The sequence below is a fragment of the Tenebrio molitor genome, chromosome 2 (genome assembly GCF_963966145.1).
Source record: "Tenebrio molitor chromosome 2, icTenMoli1.1, whole genome shotgun sequence".
NCBI lineage: Eukaryota > Metazoa > Arthropoda > Insecta > Coleoptera > Tenebrionidae > Tenebrio > Tenebrio molitor.
In genome coordinates, this window is record NC_091047.1 from 20,086,909 (window position 1) to 20,103,241 (window position 16,333).

Genomic DNA, 16,333 nt, shown 5'->3' on the forward strand with positions numbered 1-16,333 from the left:
AACAGATTTATTTACGACGCACCCTTTTAGGATGGGTCGTCACAGGCAAAATCATAAATGGTCAAAATAACAGCGGCAAACACTTTGTCGGCTTTACCTCCAATAAAAACCCAGACGTCGAACTTTCTAATCAATTGACAAAATTTTGGCAACTCGAAGAGCAAACCGACAATCAACCACCGTTATCAGCAGACGAATTTGCCTGCGAAAAACACTTCGCAGAAACGGTCAGGAGAGGTAGCGATGGTCGTTTTGTTGTTCGATTACCATTCAAGGGTGACGTGTTACTAATGGGACCATCAAATAAAATGGCCCTCAAGCGGTTTTATTCAGTTGAAAAACGGCTTCATCAAAATCCAACGTTAAAACGCGATTACACAACTTTCATGAATGAATATTTGCATTTAGAACACATGATGTTAGTTTCACCATATGTGCCAGAGGACAACAGTCATGCCAATCAATATTTTCTTCCGCATCATGCGGTAATTAAAGAATCAAGCTCCACCACAAGGGTCAGAGTAGTTTTTGACGGATCCGCCAAAACTACCACCGGAATCAGTCTTAATGATATGTTGATGGTTGGACCCACAGTCCAACAGGATCTGTTTTCAATTATTACCAGATTTCGAACTCATCAAGTTGCTTTTTCGTGCGATATTGTCAAGATCTATCGCCAGATCTGGGTTGATCCACGCGACACCGCATTTCAACGCATTTTGTGGCGTGATGATGTAAGGAAATCTGTCAACATTTATGAACTGAAAACTGTTACTTATGGAACGGCATCAGCGCCGTATCTAGCAACTAAGTGTCTGCAACAATTAGCCATAGACGAACAACACAATTTTCCGTTAGCCAGTCCAGTAATTCTAAAAGATTTTTACGTAGATGATTTGTTGACAGGAACTAACACAATTTCAAATTCAATCGAACTACGAAATCAGCTAATCAGCGCATTAAGTAAAGGAGGATTCCAACTACAAAAGTGGGCCTCGAATTATTCAGAAATTTTACCTGCTCATGAAACAGGTGCAAATTCTACAGTTAAGCTTGATCATAAACATGAAGTTAAAACCTTAGGATTAGTCTGGAACTGTAAAAACGATACTCTGAAATATACCGTAAATGCAAATTTCAAAGAATGTCCGACAAAAAGGTCCGTACTTTCAACCATTGCTCAAATTTATGACATCTTAGGATTACTTTCACCTGTCATTGTAAAAGCAAAAATTCTCATTCAAGAAATGTGGGCACTTAAGCTTGATTGGGATGATCCTCTCCCAATTCATATACGTGAAAAATGGATGAAGTTATCAGATCAGCTGCACATACTAAATACATTGCAAATACCCCGAAAAATAATATCAAATGCACAAAATCAAGTTGAATTGCATGGGTTTTGTGATTCTTCAATGGCCGCCTATGGTGCATGCATATACATAAGAACATGCGATGAAACAAACAATACATACAATACCGAACTTTTATGTTCTCGATCACGAGTGGCCCCGCTGAAAATCATAACTTTACCGCGGCTAGAACTGTGCGCGGCAGTACTTCTAGCGCGAATGATTAACAAAATTTTGTCAACATTAAATCTAGAATTTAAATCAATTTTTCTTTGGACCGATTCATCTATCGTTTTATCATGGCTTAACTCATCGCCAAATACTTGGAAAATATTCGTAGCAAATCGGGTAGCGGAAATTCAACGCCTAACTGAAGTCGACAATTGGCATCATATTGGTTCGAAAAACAATCCCGCAGACCTAGTTTCGAGAGGTGTGCTTCCAGAAAATTTAATCGACAATCACTTTTGGTTTCATGGCCCATCCTTTCTGTCAAATCACAAAACCGAGTGGCCGAACTCACTACCTGATGAAACGAAAACAAATGATTCAGAGAAACGTACCAACAACAAAGTTCTAGCGGTATCGGTTAAATTAGAACTTCCATTCCTAACAAAATACTCTTCTTTTGCAAAAACACAAAGAATTCTTGCATATTGCCTGAGATTTATACAAAATTGTTCATCCAAAAATGACTTAAAACAAACTGATAAAACACTAACCGTCGCTGAATTAAATAATGCTGCTAACATGATAATCAAACTTGTACAAAAACAAGAATTTGAATCAGAACTGAAAGAATTAACGAAAAACCAGCCAGTAAAAAGGTCCAGCAAACTGTTAAATCTAAATCCATTTTTAGACAATAACGGCATAATTCGTGTTGGTGGTCGATTAATTAATGCACACATAAATTATGACCAAAAATTCCCAATCGTTTTACCATCTAAACATCATATAACAAAATTAATAATTTTAGATCAACATGAAAAAGAACTACACGCAGGGCCATCAGCCACAATTACGGCAATTCGCGAAAAATATTGGCCATTATCAGCCAGGTCAGTTGTGCGAAACTTAATATACAAGTGCCATACCTGTTTTAAAGTAAACCCTCAAACAACAGATCAGTTAATGGGAAATTTACCTACAATACGGGTAACACCGTCGATGCCATTTTCACACTGCGGCGTGGACTATGCAGGTCCCATTTTAATAAAAGAGGGTAACCGCAGAAGCAAAAAAACGACAAAATCTTATATTGCTCTTTTCAAATGTTTTGCAACAAAAGCCGTTCATATTGAGATAGTTACAGATGCCACATGTGAGGCATTTTTAGCTGCTTTAAAACGCTTCATGGCTAGACGAGGAAAGGTCTCCTCAATTCATTCGGATAATGCAACATATTTTACCGCAGCAAAGCGGGAATTAACAAAATTATTTACATCAGCAAACTTTCAAAACGAAATCATCCAGTCTTTAAAGCAACAGAATATACAATGGCACTTTATACCTGCTCGTTCTCCACACCGCGGAGGTTTTTGGGAAGCCGGCATTAAGGCAATTAAATTTCATTTAAAAAGGGTTGTAGGCAATGCACTGTTTACATATGAAGAAATGCTAACAGTATTGGTACAAATCGAAGCGTGTATAAACTCCAGACCTATAACCCCATTATCCAGTGACCCAAACGACTTTTCCCCGTTAACCCCTGGACACTTCCTAATAGGACGCAGACTCACATCAAACAGTGAACCAGATTTAACATTAATTAAGGAAAATCTCCTCTCACGATGGCAAAGAGTTCAACAGGTGACTCAACATTTTTGGAAACGGTGGAGCAAGGAACATCTGAACACACTCCAACAACGAAACAAGTGGCGTCAACGATCACAAGAAGTTCTACAAGCAGGAACTCCCATCCTCCTAAAGGAAGAAAATCTTCATCCCCTGTGCTGGCGTATGGGTGTCATTCTCGAGGTACACCCTGGACCAGATGGACTGATACGAACAGCAACCATCAAAACATCCACAGGAATTGTGACGAGAGCCACGAACAGGATATGTCCCTTTCCGACCGAAGATTTTGAACAGGACCGTTCAAAGGGGGGCAGGAATGTACAGGACCGACCTGTACCGTTAGTTTAGGTACCTGACCAGGGAGGACCGCACCCCACCACCCTCTCTTAAAAAGCGAGACGCATCCAACAGATACGACAGATACATCAGATCAGTCAAACAAATTCAAACAGACATAACCATTTTTATACAATCATTTACTTATACTTTGTTAATGTTATTGTTTGGAAGTTATTAAATATTTAAAAATCAACAATTCTTTTCCTGCGGTACAACGCCGCAACACACACAACAAACAACACGCAAGTTTTGGTTATTGTTGAGCTCTAATTACGTTTAGATATTTCAAAAGTCCTGTGAGATGTCAACCGAGATTTTATAATAGTAATTTACACAAAAGGTGGGATATAGACATTATTATCGCATGTGAACTTTACACGACGAGGCCGTAGGCCATGTTTGTGTGACTGACGAGGTGCGCACACAATTCTACTTACGACAGCTCAAATAGTTTTAAAATCGACACATTTCTTTCAGTTTAATTGCATTCGAAATTGCAACGCTTTAGGAAGTACGCAGACCGTAAAATTTAGGTTTCCCTTTTTGTGAAAGCTTGCGAAGAGAGAATGAGTTCTTTGGACGAAGATTTGCCTTCAGGGATTGGAGTAACAGCGCCAATCGATATCTTAGGTCTTGTCCCTGACAAACCACGAATAAAATAACAATTAGTTTGCAAATTTTCTTTAGTTTTGTCCTATAATTAGTTTACCGCACGGAGTGCGGTAAAACATTTATTATCAAATGGGGTACGACAAAGCAACAATGCAAGAACTAAAAAAGTCGCTAAATTTTTTCAATGTCAAATTGTATTACTGATAAGTGCCAAATGAGCAGTATTTTTATATTTCACAGCTCAGAAGTGAACTAGTTGTTTGCGAATTCACGGTAGAATGTCTAGGGCAAGTTTTGCATCCTTACGGAATTCATTGCGACCAAGCAGATGGTTGATTATTTAAAATAAGCGTGAAATGTGGTGGAAATGGTTGCGCTTGCCCAGCTAAATATCGACCTCAAACTATGACGTCACGATTAATTTTTAACAAGGAAAAGATTCCCTTGGCCACTTCCGAAATCCAAAGCAACGTTGTTCCTTGAATAAAACAGGCCGGCCATCAAAATTTACAACAAATATGTTTTCAGTTGGTCCCCTTTGATGTCTACCAACTTTGCTTTTTGAATAATTCCATCTTCGTCAAAGTTGCCACATGTTAAAAGTTACATATGGAGTTGGACGCGATGTGTGGGCCCCGTGGCGAAACTTTCCGAAAACTGCCCCAACTAACTCGGCGGTTTTATTTTACGTTTCCCAAATAATTCATAATTCCGCATTTCCGAAAACCGTCAATGGCGAAGTTAAACCGAGAGGATTTGAAATATGCCGTGCCGAGGTTAAAAGCGATCAATTCCGATATTAAAGCGAAACATGTACCTATGCCACTTATCACGAGCGAATCGTATAAATCTGAACTTTTTCAACATGCGGATCCGCTCGAACCGGTCCTGTGGCGGATATTTGGCGCTTCCTCTTAATGGAACGCGGTGCCGCCGCCGGGGGGCGCCACTCCCGGCGAAACTAGCGACGCGCAGCGGCCAGCCGCTCGCATTCCGCATGCATTAATATTTATTGCCCACTTTAATCTCTGTCACGTATGTTATCCGGACGCGGCTTATGACTTATCTTTGATAATTTTCGTTTTGAAAAATTGTTTCAAGTGTTGTTTTGCGCACATTATTTCGCTCTACTACACCCTTCACCCTCCGAACGCAAACATAAATTAGACCGAGGCTGACGTTTCTCCATTATAAAGCAGCCCACACCTGTATGAATAAATGAATGAATGGATAATCCTTTATTACGCAACAACACCACTCAACCTAACAATAATATCACATTACGTCACGTTCGACCTTATGTACATCTCATGGTTTTGTGGATGGTATTTTTTTCAGAATTATTTGATGCTGCAGCTCAAATCGACAGCGTCTGAATACACCTCTGGGGTTCCCCGAGGATCCATTCTTCGACCTTTGTTTTTCATTTTGTTTATAAATGACATAACCTTAAACCTCGATTCCGAATGCCTTTTATCGACTTATATAATATCGACTTATGCAAACTGCGCTACACTTCAATGGGATTTACGGAAAGTGGTGCGGTCGAAACGGACTCTCTTTGAACGTTTCGAAATGTAACGTGATGACATTTTCATTGAAACATGCCAACAGGTATTATGAGTACAAACTTGGAGACTCTCTCTTACGGCGTCTTTCTGTTACAAAAGACGATACTGTTGATCAGAAGTCAGCTATTACAGATCATTACGATTCAATAATACAAAACTACAAACATTGGTAATTGTTCACTTTAACTACTTCTGGAATTTTCACGTTTTTTCTGGCTAGACAGCCTCAGGACGTCCTCCTACATCGTTTCCCACCAGTCAAACCTTGTGCAAATGAAAATTTTCCTTACCCTTTAGTTATACTTGGCGCGACCTTGACGCGACCTTGAAACACAACAAGAGAGAAAAAAAAAGGCATTTGCACAAGGTTTGAATGGTGGGACACGATCTAGGAGGACGCCCTGAGGCTGTCTAGCCAGAAAAAACGCGAAAATTCCAGAAGCAGTTAAAGTGAACAATTACCCAAACATTTCCAGCATTGCCGTAACTTTCTCTGTATATATTTAGATTTGATTTTTTTTTCATTATCATACAAAAATCAAAATCAAGTTATTACCCTCTCCGAAGCACATCGAGCCTTCCACTGCATCGATCTGAATTTTTACGAGTACAAGTGTGTTAAGAACAACTTTTAAACACTTAAAAATTTTATGACAAAATTTATGTCACATCAGCATTGCAGTATTTAAAATACTGCAGAACAGTTATTGCACAAATTCACTTTATACCTTATGATCAAAACAATTTAAGACGACAGTTGGTCAAGAACTTAACTAGGTAGTTAATACCTTGTCGACTTCTCTAACTGTCACCAAAGTCAGTTAATATTTTGCATTTACAACCACTTAATGCCACTTGTTATATTTTGTGCATAATACGATGACTCCACCATCTCAAAGTACTAATTATTAGTCGATTATACAGGTTAAGCAAAGCCGGACGCGGTTAACATTTGGATGGGTGGCCAGCGAATACATCTCGTCCTTGTCACTTGATTGCTTTATTACTTGTTGAAAATATCTGTATAATTAATTCCGGCCTCGATGCCGCGCCCCTTTATAATACATAATAATAATAATTTATTACCCACTGTAGACTTATTCATTTATGAGGTAGAGCAACATACATTTTGCTACATAAAAAGAGTTTTATTAAAAAATAATGAAAGCAGCAGGTGTCACTGATGCACGAGCCACTCTCTTATAGTCATCCGTTTAAGCTTCCCCTTAATTAAGCTCTTAACAATAGACAACCGCGATTAGAGTTAAACCGAGGAGTGGGGGTCGATGCGATCGCTTTTCAGTTAAAGCATCGATCACTTAATCCAGATTAGATTATAAACTTATTATTTGGGAGCTTCGAAACAAGAAAAGAGTAATTGATAGCGAGAAAAGTTAAGCAGTTTCTTGAACGTTTTATGGTTGTTTTGATAAGAAAAAGATTCTCGCGAAGTCTGCTACAATGGTTAGCCAGACGTTAACCTCCATATTTCCTTTTAAGCTCTTTTAATGTTAGTCTTGTGATCTTTGTGTTCTCTTCAGGATGACTACTTCTCTCTCGCTTCGTGCTTCCGGTCTCCGGGCTGTATTAAGCTTTTTCTCGACGGCAAAAGTAGGATTGTGTACTTAGTTGTGTAGATTTTTGTGTCGTCTTTATTTACAAGAGGCGCAACGTTCTCGGCGAAAAATTAATGCTTTAATAAGTCGCAGGAAATTGCAAACTCTTTTTTATGAAGATATTACGTGATGAGCACTCAAATAAATTAAGCTAAAAGTGGACGCGATGTAAAACCCAACGCCGTTTCGAACTGGTTTTAAATTTGATCGTTTGTCAATAAAAGAAATAATTCGGAATGTTCAATCACCTAATCGACATATCGACGAGAATCTGACCAGATTACACCAAAAATACATTACTGTTTTTGTTTTAATACATTTTAATCCGCCCGACTCAATTTTGATCTGATTTCAAGCTCTTTTAAATCCAAAATAAATAACTATTTGTAAAAATGGGATCTGTTTGCATTTTTTATTTCATAATCTGGATTTTCTGAAAAATATTTACGCCGAGAAAAATACCAAATCTGTAAATAGGTAATAAATAATATTGTTGGTTAAGGTAGTCCTAGATTTTGCGTGAAAACGTTTCATTAATGCCGTTGTTAATTAAATTAAATTGGATAAACCGATGATCAATTACAAGAAGTTAAATTAAAATGATGTAAAACGGAATTGATTATGTCGTTGACCGAAATAAATTCAACACCAGCATCATGAGTAAGTTTTTAAATTATTTCTAAATTTTTACTTGCTAGTTTTAAAAACAGCAAATTAACTTAAATCAAATAATGTTCAACAGGACAATGAGAAGAAAGAAAAAAGTCACAAACAAGAGGCAACTTAAACTCGCACCACGCTGTTTGAAAAATCAACAAAGGCATCGTCAAAATGAATATTTAGTGAAGTTTTTAGCGCTAATAGGACTGGATGGATGACGCTAGAGATATATTTAAATTACTTGAATGTACAAAACTACTATTTACTTCCACGTTCATGTAAAATATGTAGAATCAGTGTCTCGGTTGATTCCTTATTGTAACTGATATGTGGTTGCATAATGTTACATCTGATTATAGTGATTTCGTATCATTACACCTGTACTTCCCTTATTGTTTTATGTATTGGATGTCACTCACATTTGTCTAGGGACTTCTAGAACATAGAAGAACAACGTTTATTCGTGATTACTGGTAACGTAACGGTATTTTAAATTGATTTATTCATACTTCTTTTTATTCATACTTCTTCTATGCAACAGCAAAATTGTAATTTATTAGTTATTACCCTTGACAAACAAATGAAAAATAGGTTATTGACTGTAACAAAATTTGTTGGTAGTTTTTTGTGATTAAGAAATAGCAGTTCACTTGTTTTGTTTGTTTCTTATAGGTGGCGTAGAAAGATTTTGTACAATAAATTAGCCTTGAAAAGATCCCAGTGGGTATGCAAAATATTATTATTATACTTCTTGTAGCAATAAATAGCTGGATTGCATTATCAAGTTTCTCTTCATGAAGATCCCCCGAGGTCTTTCTTTTGCAATGAATCAGAGCGAGTTAAATTATTTTGGTCAAGTTCGTTAAGTCATGAACATGAAGCAAAATACAACATGCGTTATTTGCGTGTAAAAAACTTGATAAAGTTAGTGAATATATTATTATACTGTGAATGCGCGATCAGTGGTGCCAACTACCACTTACCGGTACCTAAGGGTTATGTCAAATGTTTTTTGTGTTATCGTGTTTGTAGGTGGTGTACCTGATTCAAAGAAACAGCGGCACACTTAAATTTATGCCAACATTTCTTCAAGTTTTTCTTGAAGGAAACGTCATCATAAAGATCTTCATGAAGAAAACTTGATAAAGTAATACAGCTGTGGTACCGAAAGTAGGTATGCTTTTAACTTTTGAACCAGGCAAGATAGAGACATCTGGTAAAAACTTGCTCCAATGATTTAGCTTTACTACTTTTTAACGTGAATTTGCCAAGATGGCGTTGAGGGACTATCAATTTTGAAATTTCAAATAGTAAAGAGGGTCATGTGATATATCATTTGAAATGTTTTTAACTTTATATTTACCTAAGTGGCATGATTTTTCGATGCTATTGGTTTTCGAGTTACTATCGTTTGAATGTGGTTTCATAGGTATGCGGAAATAGTATATTGTTATATAAGTGAGGAAAGGGATGCATTGCTAAACGAGAATGACAATTGGATCACGAGCGATAGCGAGTTGATCTAATCATTCAAGTTTAGCAATGGACCTTTCCTCACGTATATAACATACTATTTTTTCCAACGTCAAGAGCTTTCGGTTTATCTTGCATAGGTATTATCAATTTATTATTTTATACAAATCAACATAGAAGTAAAATTTGAAAATCACGTTTCCATGCTCACAGTAAACAATAAAATTTAATTAATGAATGTCAAGTCGTGTTTTTACCAAAACTTGAAAATTACTCAGAATTTACTAAACAAATAGTGATGGAAGTAGAAGATAGTGTTGTAAATTTACCAAATACAGAAATTAAAGAAGCAGCGAAGTAGGTATCTTTGGAATTATTACCTATAAAATCTCGAGCACGCTACGGAAAGGAATACAATGCGTTACTGAGATGGAGACAAGTAGTAAGAAGCGCTAGTTTGGCGTCAACGTCAAGCTCTGTACCGACACGTTATTTAGAAAAAAAAATCAGGAACATTTGGAGTTTTAATTCGTGTAAAAAATTGTACATTTAATTTCTATAATACTGATAAAAAAGTTAAGTATCTTTGTAAGTAATTGTTAATAAAGAATTCTGACAAATGTATATATATGTATATTTGAACGATATTTTAAAGAAAGTATGTACATACCTAAACGGGGATCAATTTTTTTTTTTTTTACTTTCCCCACTAGTGAGGGAAGTGATTTACTTTCCTCACATGTGATGCAAACGCCTACTTTCATCTCTAAATTGAGTGATGGAAATGTCATTTTTAGACTTGACGTTGGAAAAACACTATTTTACTCGCGTATTTAAAGCAATTTTGGGAAAAGAAAACCATTCAAAAACTGAGTTTTTTAGTTGGATGCAATTTTAGGATGTGATCTAGAATGTTGCATCTCCTAGTATTAAAACAGTCTATTTTGACATACGTACCTAATTCTCCAATATTTCTGAGGTAATGCTCTCGTATGTATCCGTGTAATTGTTCTCAGATCTTCCAATGATGGGGCAGGGGTAATGTAAATTTGTGATTTTAAAAACATTCCCCATGAGAAAAAATTAATAGGTGTTAAATCAGAAGAAGGAGATCGATTGGACACGCCTACCAATGCACCAATTCGGATATGATTGGCCAAGGTGCAAGCCTAAAATAGTGAGGGGAGTGTTGGAAAACAGTGTCCACCTCAAACAAGTCCCGGAATGACATTTTTGTCCTCAAATTACTTTAAATAAGATGGCGAAACAATTCATTCAACATCAACTACAATGAAACACCGGAACGAAGAGATGAATTTAAAGATCAAGTTAATGACTGTTATGTATCATGTGACCTTCCTTGCTATTCGAAATTTCAAATTTGATAGTGCTCCAGCACCACCTTCGCAAATTCTTAACACAATTGTACGTTTAAAAGCAAAAAACCTCTAAACTATTGAAACTAATTTTTGTTCCATGTTTCAAAGTTGTAGAACAATTGATATCCGCAGTACGCACTGTACAAAACGAAGATAAATAAATCATACTTCAAATATTGTGAAACCATTAACTAATCCCATCGCTGAAAAGGCACTTATTTAAGAACAAATGGAAAAATGTAATAAAAACAAAAAGCTGGAACGAACGGTTTTTGTCAGATATAGAAATGGCATTTGGGGCGATTCCAGAAAATATAGCTGCTTCATTTCTTAAATTACCATCTTCCAAAAAATATACACCGCATTGCTGTAAATTATCATGGTAACTGTAGGTCAAACACTGAGAGTTATTGAAAGTTCAAAATAAAAAAAAAGAATAACTTCTAGAATTCTGGCAGAAAAAGAAAATATGGAAGCTTCAACAAGTACATATTGACAGTCAAAAATTGGAAATTAGTAACAAAAATTTTTCAGAGAAGAACCTCTTTAGACATCAATTTATCTAAGTGCAAAAAATGTGTAATTAAGATTTGTTATTACAAATAAGTCTTTATTTAGAATTAGTTGTTGTTAATTGGTATTTTGTGTGGTTTAAGTTTCAGTAATTTTTGAGAGCTTTATTTTTCCATTAGTGGTGTAAATAAAATGAGTTAGGTAACGAATTCGTTGTCTAACTAGTGTGATAATGAATTTTATTACCTAAATCACATGAACGACATAATTAAACACCTTATCATGATATAATTCCCAAATTTTCGTTAATATGGTAAAAATTACAATAGAATTAAAAAATTTCAAATAATCCGTTTGAATACCAAATAATGTGTAATTTTTGTGGGAGATTTTTCCGATCACGTGCAATACGTCAATCAGATCAATATATCCGTGTTGTTCTTGAGGGCTGCCTTTTCGACACCATTATTATATATAAATACGTGATGTAATTCATCACGGCTGTCACTCGGTACTTACAATATATTTCAATGGACGTTGTAGCAGACACCGGTTGACTGATGTTGTTGTTGGAAGCTTGGCATGTAAAAGCGGCGTGCTGATCGGCCCTCCGCAAGCCCTTGATGATGAGCTGGTTGGAGCGCACGTTCTGAAATCCGCTGCCGGTCTCCGTCGATTCTATAAGCTTCTCACCACGCCACCATTTTATCGTGGGCTCCGGCTTGCCTGGAAATTGCAAATTGGACACGTTATTATGGGCCGCTTTCGCACGATCTTTTCACGAATTTATTCGAATTAAAGGGAACAACTTATAACTCGGTTTTCGTGCCCGCCCTTAGGGCTTCGGGTGCAGGTCGGTTGCTAACTCAAAAATTTATTTGTTGGTAAACTCCGGGAATTCGGAACGCTTGCATAAGATCGGGGCCCAGGGCGGTTACTTGTGTTTCTTATTATGAAAAGTTTTCACGATCTCAACTTTTTAATATGATACAGGGTTGCTTGCCTAGAACCACTCTTTTACTACGCTTTATGAAACGACTACGTTAAAATGAAACGGTGCAAATTATCTTAAAAAATATTTTATTTTTATGTCGTATATTCATCACAGTATGGAATACAAATTATTCACTTCACTACAAAAAAGCTGTGGTTCGGCGCAAAGAACAAAATGCAGCCACGCCACCCTCAAAGGAAAATGGATCGTTGACAAATGGACACATGGAAAGAGTTTCTCTGTCTGATGAAGTGATGACACCTTTCCTTTTTATTCTTAATTAAAGTAACGTTAATTAAATAAAAATAAGTAACACAACGTAGAATCAATAGCTCTTTCTTTCCTCGCAAATTTGTGTCTCGTTTCTTTTGTTGCTAAATTACCGTCCGAGGAGAATATGTAATCTCAAAATAAAGCTACTAATTGGGCAAACGTTACGAGATCACAGCGAATGCAGCTCGAACCACAAAGAGTTCAGCAAAAATAAGTTCACATTTCTCTAAAAGAAGGTGTTAATTAACGATAAAATAGATTTGTGAACTGAACGTACGATATACACGCAATTTATGACAAAGTTAATTGACGCCCGTACTATTTCCATGCTTAACACTTGACAGATTCGCAGCGGTGGAAATTTGTAGCGTCAACGGCACTTGCTAGCTAAAACAAAGAAATAAATTACTTTTAAACTCACACTAACGGGTCTCATATGTAACGGAGAATGGAAAACAAATAAAAAACGGGAAGAAAGAAAAGTGCGAATCGTTCAGTTCACTTTGGAATGCAAAACGGACACGAGAAAAGACTAGTCGAATAAAAGAGAAAAATACGCGGAAAACTACCGGTTTCGAGCACTTTAAAAAGAAGTAAAACGTAAACGTATCAAATTTTATTTCTCGATATTTTCGAAAGGGTATCAGACAATTGAAACATTTCCTGTGCATGATTCTATTAATATAAACAGTTTCAACGAATTCACAAATTTACATACACATGCACAAATGTAAGGTAGAGACATTTAAACATTGCCATCCGACAGATATGTATTTGAATTGTTAAATTTACCGTTCGCGAATCCTTATGGATCCTCACGGTCAAGTCTGGAATAATATCGTGAAGAGTAAATAGGAAAGGTGTCGTCAGACTAGTATAAAACTCGCTGGTTGAGTAGGTATGATGGGTACTGGTGGAGCCTCCCCGACTGCGAGAGCTCCAAGGAACGAATAATGAATGAAATATATTTTTAAATCTCTTTTGTAAAAGGTCGTCGTGGCGAGAACACCTTTCTCCAATCATTCAAAGCAGAAACATCACATACTTAAAAAACAATTATGTAATGTAATGCAATTAGTTCTTCTAGACCAAGCTGCGCAAGGTTATCATCGCAAACATGAGCCTCTAGTCAAGTCCACGCAATATCTTAAGTTTACATGCAAGATGCACTCGTAATAATGCGAAACAATGCTCTTTCCATTACTGCGACACATAAACCAAGTAAATGTGACAAAACTGCAGGTGCCATATAGCGAGCGCATCTAATTTAGTTAATGTGTGAGTTGAAAGTTGGCAAGAAACGTGTTGTTGTCGCGAGAAACGTATTAAAAGAAATTTCTTATTCATCCCTAAGTCCTCGTTTTAGCCCTATTGGGTTAAATTCTATTCATCGGTGCGCTTTTGAACGTGCTCCTCCATCCACACACGTCGAGTGTTGACCGTAAGAATCGAATAATAACGCGCCACCCTTCTTTGTTGGTGCTTTGACAACAATGACGCTATATTCGATGCACCGTAATAATTATTCGTAAATCATAGGCAAATGCTGTGGTGGGATTTGATATGCCGTGGATTTAATAGAATATGGTGCTAACGCGGTAGCAACTTAATTGATGGAATTATGTTGTGAGGTGGGTGCAAAAATGTTAAATAAAATCTAATTTTAATATTAGTTAAATGTGTACGAGTTGTTCTTCAACGACTAAAACAAAAAAGATTTAATGCAGTGAGTAGTAAAACAAATTTCCATAAAAACCTCTTTTGGCACATTAGCTCTAGGAGAAGCGGCGTCAAATTTGTCTCATTTCGCTGTTCGTTGTTGATTCCCCTGTCACTAACAGAACTATAAACTCAACAAGAGAATCTTACAACTCGAATTTGCATCCCCCATTAGTGTCATTGTTAGGAAAGACACAACGAGATTTAATCTCGTAAAATGCAACTACTTATTGTCGTTCCGGAGATAACGCCCGGAGCGCACCTCTAACAATACAAACTTCTGATAACAGTCGCCCTCTGGATTAAAAGGCAAAACAGCGTCGAGAGGTGTAATGGGGCGTAAACCATATTTCACCCTGCTCCCAGGCCCGACCTTCGGACTCGGCAAACTGAGTCTGCCAGAAAATCGGACCATTAGTCGCCTCTCATTTTTCCGCCTTGCCCAGGATATGGTTGTTTCGATAAATTCTGCTTCAGAACGGCCACATGTTTGTCCATGGTCAATTTTATTTAAAAAAAAATATATATATTCTCAGCTGTAACGTAACAAGTGATATGGTTATGATCGACGACACGAGTGAAGCGGTGCTGCTCCGGTTTCACGAGTCATATCATATCACAAGTTTACATTTGATGTAAGAACTTAATGAATTAATAAAAATAAATAAAGAAATAAAATAAGAATTTTGTTGGCCCCATAGATAGCGCGCCCTCTCATTTCCACAGAGATGTGAATATTTTAGGGACTGGTCTCATTTCATGCTGGATCCAGGTCCCTCGTAACTGACCAATTGAAATAAACCTCGCTACCTCGCTTTTGATACAACCCCATAAAATATCTGACGGGGCCAAATCAGGAGATTGTGCGGGCGCCACTCGGTAAAATCCCTTTTATCAATCCTGAATTTTCAAGGTACGGTCAAAATGTTGTCAAATTTGAAGTGCAAAGAGTTAGAGTTGTCTTTGGTTCTTGTTTAATGTCCAAATAAACGTAACATGGAAGGGTTTGTGTATTGTTAAAACAGACGTCAGCGCCCGTGGCATCAAAGATTTGAAATAAGTTGTGACGGTTATTACCCTTGTTGACTTTATTGTTGGGGTAAGGAGTTAATTCGACCTTCTGGCGATACGTTGGACGTTATCCAAATGTTGCCCCGTCCTTGGTTTCATTAACCGGCGTCGTATTTCAGGTGTGGGACGCGTGTAGTCCAAAAAGTGTGCAAACTAGGTGCCATTTAGGCAGAAAGTGCAATTTAAGTAAATAAATAACGCAAAAGTTCCAACTTTGAACATTAAACGGCACACTCGAGCAGACAATATTTAACTTTCGCTGCAGGAGGAGTAGACACCGAGGTACCGTTGTCACGTATACGAGCCCACTTAGTTACTTACATCGCACATGTTCTCCCCGGAGGCGCCGGAACGAATGTACGTGGTGTTACGTACAACATAATAACTTCCCGGCTATACAACATAATAACGGAGCCACAAACCAGCCAGGGTTGACAACCCTTTTCCAATTCGCACCGTCTATTACTGGAGCCGATAAAAATTTTCCCGCATACGGCCCACACGCCGCATTCATAAATTCCGGGGCGATTTTCGTTTTTCTTTCCGTATGGATTCGAATGGGACGCCTTCGACTCGACTTAAATATTGGAATTTTTATGGCAGTTGATACTAAAGGATGCTTCCACTTTCTTGCAGTTTGCTTTCTTATTTGTCAGAACAACCGACGACTCTCCCCAAGGTAACACAATAAAATAAACATTCATTATTAAAATAAAAACAAACATGAAAATATACTCCTTTACACAAACAGTAACAGCTGTATGAACTTATCACAACATCATCTATGTACTGGTACATTATTCAGCGAGTGTGTAATTTCGGATGAATACAGCAAAATTCATCCCAAGTACTAACTATAACACGCGAGTAGAATATGATACTTTTTCTACAACGTTCAAATTTCCTCATTTTACTCTTGTCCATTTATCTTCATTTTAATGCTGGTACACAACCAACAGAA

The 16,333-nt window shown here is 37.2% G+C and overlaps 1 protein-coding gene across 2 annotated transcripts in view; it reads right to left on the bottom strand.

Annotated features, from left to right (window-relative positions):
* Positions 1-16,333, bottom strand: part of side-VI (sidestep VI) — a 279,349-nt gene that overhangs the window by 50,578 nt on the left and 212,438 nt on the right. For both annotated transcript variants that reach the window (XM_069037844.1, XM_069037845.1), the window contains exon 6: positions 11,835-12,041. In XM_069037844.1, coding sequence (XP_068893945.1) covers positions 11,835-12,041 — 207 coding nt within the window. The remainder of the gene's footprint in view (positions 1-11,834; positions 12,042-16,333) is intronic.